Here is an 8,847-nt window from a genome sequence, read left to right as displayed (position 1 = left end):
GTGGGTGTAATCTTGGAGAGCGATCCGAAACAGTGGCATTGGGAGCTTGTGGCTGCATATGTATGAGTGAGACCGAACGAGACAGAATAGTCACGGAAGGCATATGTATGAGTGAGACCAAACGAGACCGAACGGTCACGGAAGGCGGATGTATGAATGAGATCGAATGATCATAGAAGGCGGATGTATGAATGAGACCGAGGGCGAATGAGACTAAACAGTCACGGAAGACGGATGAGATCGAACAGTAGTATGACAAAGACCGAACGGTCAATGGTTAAGTTTTTGCATTCTGACATTTACTCAAACATAAGCTTCTCTTTTCCATGCGTAATAATTCAAACCATTTCTTTCTTTGTTGCATGTCAGAGGAGCAGAATATTAATTGCAGAATATTAATTGTATGTCGGAGGAGCAGAAGAGCAGGGAAAGTGAGGAAGAAGACAGGAAAGTTGGACGTTGCATGGAAAACAGAGAAGAGAGAAGAAAAAGTGCAGATTCCTTCGTCACATCAGCTGGGAGTTAACTCCGTTTATGCCAATTTAACAAAAGGGATCTAATTAATACAATTTATATTACATTGGAATAAAATAGAAATATTTTTAAAACTAGGTACTAAACATACATCATGGAATAGAAATAAGCATTTAAGTCTAAAATTTAATATGTAATTCTGCTTGGGTTTGAAGTTAAAGTTAGTTTAATTTAAAGAATAGTTAAAGTATGTTTGAAGTATATTAAAATTAATTTTAATTGCATGTGTGAGTAAACTCTTATAAATTAAAGCTCATTCAAAATACTGATTATTCAGACAAATATTTTTAATGCGGTAGCAGATCTAAAAGGACATGTCTAATTACATCCCCAACATTTGGATGTCCAAGCATCATTTTTCTAAAAAAAAGAAATACTTTTTTAGCCCAGGAGAAAGCATATATAATCAGGGAACAAAAGGATAAAATAAAAATATATAAAATAATCAGTTGCTTAAAATTCTTTAAAATTTCTTTATTGAGATGAAAGAACAAAAGGAGATTGAAAATATATAAAATAATTAGTTGCCAAGAATTTCATAAAATTTATTTTATTGGAATATAAGAATGAGTCATTTGAAGATATGACACTAAAACCCACGTTTTACATTTTTGAATATGGAAAACAGCACCACTTTGGAACTAATCTTAAGATGATGCCTACTTGGGGCATGGTCTAATTTGATAATACTTTACAAGAAAAATGCTAACATTCTCAAACACACTGCATTTTTAGATAACCTTATTGAAAATTAAACATTCACGAATGTGTCTATTTATCCACTTAGACTCGCTTTAAAAATTCAATACATTTCAACCAATAATAGAATGTATTGAAAAGATGTATTTGACTTCAAACAAACAAGCCAGAAGTTTATAATTGGTTTTCATGATTCTAAAAATAGTTTAGACACAAGAAAAATCCCATAATTCATGGCAATTATCCATATTCAGTGTGACTTTTGCATTCAAAACAAAAGCATACAACTCAAAAAAGAACATGCCATATGTGAATCAACAACTTGCAAGTTAGCCATCATATTGAGTGAGATTTGCAGTTCAAGGATTTACATAACTATCCGCAATAGCAGGGGAAATTCCCCAGACAAAAGTTAAAAACTTGTCACAAAGGCACATCATCAAGAAGTTCCATAGGCCTCCCAACAAACCATATTAACAAAGTCCTGATCATCAATACGATTATCAGTCGAATTATCAGGTTTCAGGTTCAGCCTGTGAAAACAACTTAACCTATTCAGCATGTACATTTAAGGAACATATGATATCAAACCAAATAACACAGGACAGATAAAACTTCACTAATGGCACTTACATTTGAATCATCAATACAACCCACAGCAGGTTTTGTGGGTTCAACCTATAAAAATAAACACAGCCTAGTAAGATTGACAGTGTATTTATATTATAACTAAAAATAGAGAATACAGATATATCAGTGAGGATTTCTCACCAAAAGCTTCTTGGAACCTGCCATGGAGGAATCCAAATCCTTTAACACAATAGCTGGCAATTGATCAATGTCCCAACCAACAACTTTGCAGATGATCTGTGCATAGGCCCTGTGAGCTCGCTTCCTTTTTGTTCTAAGTATGGAAGTGGAGTGCTGAATCAGTGCAATGCTATCCTTAAACCTCTTCCATACTTTCTTCCGTATACCTCCACAAACCAAACAATAAAAATCTCCATCCCTATGATTATTCTCATAGTATTTCCTCAAGTCATCATCTTCTGCAAATACCTTTTCGAAGAACTTGTACTCCTTAGATTCTTTAGAATCATAACTATCTACCAACTCATCTTCTTGTTCCTCATCTTCCGCATCATCTTCACTATCAGAATCAATATCATCTTTGCCATCTTCATCACTGTCAGAACTGGAATCACCAACTAAATACTTCCGGCAAGATGCTAATGCTTTGTGCTGCAATTGCAGCACAGCCATAGTAGCTTGCTCTTCTGCTGATAGAGAATAAGTGAGGGAAGATGATTTGATGTCATTAAAGGAAGGCCATCCTGAAGCCATAGAAGAGAAACCAGAATAGGCGGTTTCAGATACCCATTCAGCATCAGCAACCAGAGATTCATGTGATTCCTACAATCCATTTTCATTAGTAACAACCAGTAAGAAGTAAGCATATGTGGGAGTTGGGATTTGCTAGGAACCAATACTAGTGTTCCTTTGCTTTTCTGATTATCACGAAATTGAAGTGCAGCCTGACACAGGTTGCGCATGGCAAGAAAAATTTACACCATTTTTATACTAGTGAATGGTGAAATAAACATAAACTTTTAAAGGAGAACTAAGGTACATCTTTGCCTCAGGGATCAATGCACTCCTCCTATGTATTAACTATTTATCTACTAAAATTTATTTCAACCTAAAGAAGAAAGACCTAATGTTTTACATTGTTATCTTATCAAACACAAATTTATTCTCAATATTATTAGCTTATAGTATTGAAACAGCAATTTTGCCCTAAATACCATGATAACTGTGAATAAAACCCAGAAAAATACATATAGGAGGATTTCAAAACACATCGTAAAGGTGCATGCTTCTATTGAGCATTCAAAGTTTGAGATAGACTGCCTTTGTCTCACCTTAACTATTTCTCTTCCATTTTCTGAACTTAGTTCTGAGACCTTTCCATCTAGATTATCACCTTCCTTCTCAAAACCCTGCAGAAAGAATTTGCACCATCAGAACCATGCCAAAATAATTTTACCTATTCATATTACTATGTACTCATAATTTATTTCAAGCATTTTTATTCTCTTCCTTAAAAAGGCAGAATTGATACATAAAGATAATTAACCTTCCTAACATTCTAAAAAAGGCATTTTAGAAGCTCCCTCGGCATCTTTTATATTATCAATGATCTATTTCAAAGTTAAAAAACCATGCGAAAGCAACATGCAATTACAAAAATATGCAACAAAATATACTTTATTTAAACTCAAAAGCATTACGGAGGACCTGTTCAACCTGTAAAAATAAAATCAGCAAAGTAATCATTAATAATTCAAAGACAAAATAAAATATAGAGATATATTAATTAGGACTGCTCACCAACAGCTTTCTTGAATCTTCCAAGGAAGAATCCAAACCCTTCAACGCAATAGCTGGCAATTGATCAATGTTGCAACCAACAAGTTTGATGATCACCTGAGCATAGGCCCTATGAGCTTGCTTCCTTGTTGTCCTTAGTATGGCAGTGGAGTGATGTATTAGAGCAGCACAATCCTTAAACCTCTTCCATACTTTCTTGCCTATACCTCCACAAACCAAACAATAGAAATCCCCTTCCCTATGATTGTTCTCATAATATCTCCTCAAGTCACCATCTTCGGCAAACACTCTTTCAAAGAACCTATACTCCTCACATTCTTTAGGATCGTAATTATCCACCAACTCGTCTTCATCCTCATCATCACTATCATCTTCGTCACCATCAGAACCAGCATTGCCAACAAAGAACTTCTGACATGCTTCTAATGCTTTGTGCTGCAATTGTAACACTGCCACAGTTGCTTGCTCTTCTGCCGATAGAGAATATGCAAGAGAAGATGATTTGATGTCATCAAAGCGAGGCCATCCTGAAGACGTAGCACAGATGCCTGAATTGGGGCTTTTACATACCCATTTGGCATCAGTAACAAGAGATTCATGAGATACCTACATTTAATTTTAATTCGTTAGTAACAACTAACAAGATGTAAACATATGCAGGAGTTGGAATAAGCCAGCACCCAGTATTAGAATTCCATAGCTATTTCAACTTTCACAAAAATGAAGAAAGTGCATCCTACCTCAGGTAGCGATGGTATCCATGAGGAAGGAATAAACTTCATCGTTTAAAATTTAAAAAGCTACCCTTTAAAAGACAGCTCTTTACATTTGATCTCGTAATACATTTATGAGCATGTTCAGGAAATTTTCACACTATGTTTAAAGAAGTAAATGATGAGTCTTTGAAGGAAAATACGAAGTTACAATGCTTGTCGATTTGCCACCAATCCACAACTACAAATCTTCCATAATGCTTTTACAATTTATAACCACGAAAAGAAAGGCCTTAGGTTGTTCATAGATTATCATATAACAAAAATTTATCACTAAAATAATTAATTAGTTGACAGCATTACAGCCGCAGGTAATCATAATTTTTCTAAATAACACTGTGAACCTCGATAACCCAGGTAATCATAATTTGAAACCACAGCTGTCCCCCCATTTCCTAAACTCAGTTTGGGGGACCTTTTCATCTGGATTCTCTCCTTTAGCATAGAACCATGCCAAAACATTTTAACATTTCTCCATCACTTTGTACCCTAATTTCTTTCATGCATGTTCTGTCTCTCCCTTAAAAGTAGTGAAATTGATACATAAAATCAATGAACCTTGCCAAGACTCTTATGAAACCCTTTTCCATGATCATCAAGCTGAACAAGTTCATAAGCAATTCTTGTAACATTAACATTGTCTGTAAAAGTTAAAACCGCACAAAGCCAACTTATGCAATCAAAAGATATGCAAAAAAATATGTTTCAATTAAACTTTGAAGCAGCATTATTTACCTTTGGGTCAGTTGGCTCCATCCCCACTAGGCAAAAAATGGACAAGGCAGTGTAAGGGCACTGTGAAAGTGAAACGACTCAATGATATACACTATACACTCTTTTTTGTAACAAAAAACAAAATTACAAATACACCCTTTCTTTCGTGTCTAGCATTTGGGTCTTGTTATTGGGTCTTGTCCTAACGATAAGGAGGCCCACTTGGCCCATTCAGGTTCCCACCCATTTCTCTTTTTACATTTTTGTTTCTTTAGATAATTAAATTAGTATTTAAAAAAAAACGACATACACGGTTGTTAATATTTAAAATACGTAATGTTTCACTTGAAAAAACGATAATGCTTTTACTTGAATTTTTATTTCTTATTATCATTTTTAAGTGTATTTTTAGTTCTTTAAGTACTGTAGACTGGTTGCTTTAGCGCGCGGCACACGTTTGGATTAAGTCATTTTCTAATTATGTTAATTTAATCACAAATAATTTTTACTTCAAAAATTTAATGAAAGTTACTGATATAGTTGGATAGTTGAAAAATTATATAAAATTACTGCATATTTCTATGTGCGGTAACATGATAAGACAAGGTTGGTTTTATTACTGTTGCAATCTGAGTTGTATAATGATGATCCATCCAAGTGCTCGATTGCCTTAGGAAGTTTTTATTTTAATAATATTGTTTGTCATGTATTTGTTTTTTAGTATAATTATATTGTATGATTTATTATAATTGTATTATTTGGTTAATTTAGCTAAAATGCTAAAATGTATTCATTTACCTTTTGTAGCTATAATAATTAATTAAATTGATGCGTACTAATGTTATTTAATTTGTTTTATACAGGTATAAAATGATACTAAAAAACGAAAAGGAAGATGTAAATCATGCACAACCACATCTAAATACTTTTCAACGACTCAATGCAATGGTAAAGACTATTAGGATGCAAAATATGTCACATGAAGTTGTAAGCAAGACTAGAAACATCCTTCTTGTTTTTGTCTATTCCAAAAGATGTTTTTGACATTCTCATTAGTGTTGGTATATGTGTATTGGTAATACAATTTTGGTTAACATAAGTAAATTTTTACTGATGACATTTTAATATATTGAATGTGTTATTATATAATAATATTTTTTATTGTTTAAGATATTTATATAATATCTAGAAGTATAATCTTTATATATATATATATATATATATGTAAACTTTAATTTTTATTAATATGATTTCATCTTGTAAGCGTAAAGACTTAGAAATGGAGTAGCTTGAAAAGTGTACAGGCGGCAACAAATGAGAGGACTAAAAGTTTAATATAAAGTAAATCATTTATATGTTGAACTTAACATTTCTCTTCATTTTTGTCTGAAACCGAAGTACGCTTCAAAGCTACCCTACTTTCTTCTTTCTTGTTCTGCCTTCTCTCCTCCTTTCGTCCATAAATTTCTCCACTGGATTCGTGATTAGGTAGTGCACTAGTGACCACGGAGTAGAGGGCCTTGTTTTCATCCGATCAATTTTCCAATTTCTCCGCGGGTAAGTCGTTCTTCATTCTTTCATGCGATTTGGGGTTGTGATCATGCAACAATGTTGCTGCATGTGACTCACTTTGCTTTTCTTCCAAAATTCTAGTTGCAATTAGGTCCTAAATCTTGTTTTCTATCTCCAATTGTCAGTCTATAGGTGATTCTTACTTTTCTCTGAGGATCAAGAGAGCGGGCAAATTTCTGTTATATTGTACTGCCAATTAGAGGTAAGGTGTTGACAAATTGGCAAGTGTACCAAATCGTTTCAAGTAATAATAAATGGTAAGTCCAAGTATCGTTTTCCCAAGAGACTCGTATGGCTTCCTCGTTCACGTGAATTAAAATAATAAGACTTGAAAAATAAATTAATAAATTGGATTTGAGGATAAAAATATTAACATGCAAAAATAAAGTTGATTCAATTGACAAACGAAAACAATGGATGAATGGATGTTGTTGGGGGTTACAATTTCATCTATTCCACTCTCTCTTACATACTACCCTTGAATATTAGTTTGATTGATTGTTATGCAACTTTCTTAGCCTCCCCTTAACCCGATCCCTCGGCGAAAATGGCCTAATATTAACTACTGGCTTGCTATCCCTAGCCTCCCCTAGTAATTAATACCGCATTATAAACAGAAGTTAGCGCAATTGATCGTCCTACCCCTATCCCTAGGTGGTATTGCAAAATCAAGAGATTACTCACCAGTTCATGTCATTACTGTACGTCCCCATATCAATAAAGNCAAACATCAATANANNGAATGAGTTAAACGATNAANGCNTTAAGCACANATGATAACCCAACAATTAACAATCAAAACATATGGAGACCATATAAATAATCAAGAGATTCAATAAGAGAGAGTATCAAAAGATTACATTGTTTCCCCCAACAACAATAAGGTTTAGTTCATCATAGTCATGGTGAAACTAGATGAGAAATGGAAGAAGAATGGAAAAGCAAACCCTAGAAAAGATGAAAAGGAGCTGAAGCATCCAAGAGATTCTCTCTAGAGAGAAAAATTAGGTCTGGCCGTTCTCCCCTGTCAAAAGAATGATTCTGAAATCGCAATAGGGGATTATATAGGTGAGGAACGCGTCAGAAAATGGGCCCAAGTCCAGCGAGCCACCGCCGGGCGGTTTAAGTGTGTCGCCCGGCGGTTTGCCATAATCCTCCAAACCGCCCGGCGTCAATCGCCATGCCTTCTCCTCGTCCTGGACCGCCCGACGTTTTAAGTGTGTCGTCGGGCGGTGCGTTGATGAAGGTTGAAAAACAATTATTTTCATATGTCAATTTGGACCAAATTACNCCCTTTACTACTCGGAATGAGCTTAGAATCAAGCAAAACTCAATAAATGAGTCTGAAGAGAGTCAAAAGTTGTTTTAGCGATTTTCTGCTTGTTTTGCATTGTTTTGTAGCTAATTTGAGAAAAATAAAGAATGAAGTTAAAGATACAGGTCGTTGACTCAAGAAAAGAGCAGAAAAATGAAGATTTGAAGAGTCGACGCACCGCCTAGTGGCAATGATAAAGGTTTTTGGAATGTTTTGAAAGAATGGTTGAATTATCAAATGGTTGGAGTGCAGAAAAGTCAAACAAAATGCAGAAAAGTCAACCAGTCAACCAGAAAAGTCAACCGGTCAACCAGAAAAGTCAACCAGTCAACCAGTTGACCAAAATGCAGAAAAGTTGACCAGAGCGCAGTTGACCAGCGCCGGGCGGTTGACCGTGGCGCCGGGCGGTTCTGCGGGTTGAGGGAAACTGCCCGGCGGTGAAATTAGGCGTCGGACGGTTGTCAGACGGGCTTGGACTTGTTTTATGTTACTTTTTATGATCTGTTTGGGCCTGGACTTGTTTTATGTCATTTTTATGCCCTATTTAAAGGCCAGAACGTCTTAGGGTTTGTATCTTTTGATGGCCTAGGCACAAAAACACACTTTCCACCCCTTTGGGGTAGATTTGGAGATGGTGACAGCTCTCCTTTTCTCCTTTTTTAGGGTTTGTATCTCTTTCATTCCATTTCTCATCTAGTTTCACCATGACTATGGTGAACTAAACCCTATTGTTGTTGGGGGAAACAATGTAATCTTTTGATACTCTCTCTTATTGAATCTCTTGATTATTTATATGGTCTCCATATGTTTTGATTGTTAATTGTTGGGTTATCATCTGTGCTTAAGGCC

The 8,847-nt window shown here is 35.1% G+C and overlaps 1 protein-coding gene across 1 annotated transcript; it reads right to left on the bottom strand.

Annotated features, from left to right (window-relative positions):
- Positions 1 to 1,541: 1,541 nt before the first annotated feature.
- LOC106778133 lies at positions 1,542 to 5,248 on the bottom strand. The gene is made up of 6 exons (XM_014666048.2): positions 5,133 to 5,248; positions 3,625 to 4,230; positions 3,156 to 3,233; positions 2,005 to 2,646; positions 1,867 to 1,911; positions 1,542 to 1,766 (listed from the first exon to the last, which is right to left on the bottom strand). The coding sequence occupies exons 1-6, from the start codon at positions 5,151 to 5,153 to the stop codon at positions 1,749 to 1,751; spliced, it is 1,410 nt and encodes a 469-aa protein (XP_014521534.1). The 5' UTR covers positions 5,154 to 5,248; the 3' UTR covers positions 1,542 to 1,748.
- Between the last annotated feature and the right edge of the window lie 3,599 nt (positions 5,249 to 8,847).

Source organism: Vigna radiata, unplaced genomic scaffold (assembly GCF_000741045.1).
Source record: "Vigna radiata var. radiata cultivar VC1973A unplaced genomic scaffold, Vradiata_ver6 scaffold_214, whole genome shotgun sequence".
NCBI classification, from domain to species: Eukaryota; Viridiplantae; Streptophyta; class Magnoliopsida; order Fabales; family Fabaceae; genus Vigna; species Vigna radiata.
Note: the sequence above shows the minus strand (reverse complement) of the source record. Positions and strands in the feature narration are given on the sequence as shown.

Excerpts from the sequence above, each read along its gene's own strand:
- LOC106778133 (XM_014666048.2), bottom strand. The coding sequence starts at position 5,153 with ATGGAGCCAACTGACCCAAAG. Across the intron at positions 4,231-5,132 it reads TGGAGCCAACTGACCCAAAG|GTATCTCATGAATCTCTTGT; the intron begins GTAAATAATGCT and ends AATTAAATGTAG. Across the intron at positions 1,912-2,004 it reads CAGGTTCCAAGAAGCTTTTG|GTTGAACCCACAAAACCTGC; the intron begins GTGAGAAATCCT and ends TTATTTTTATAG.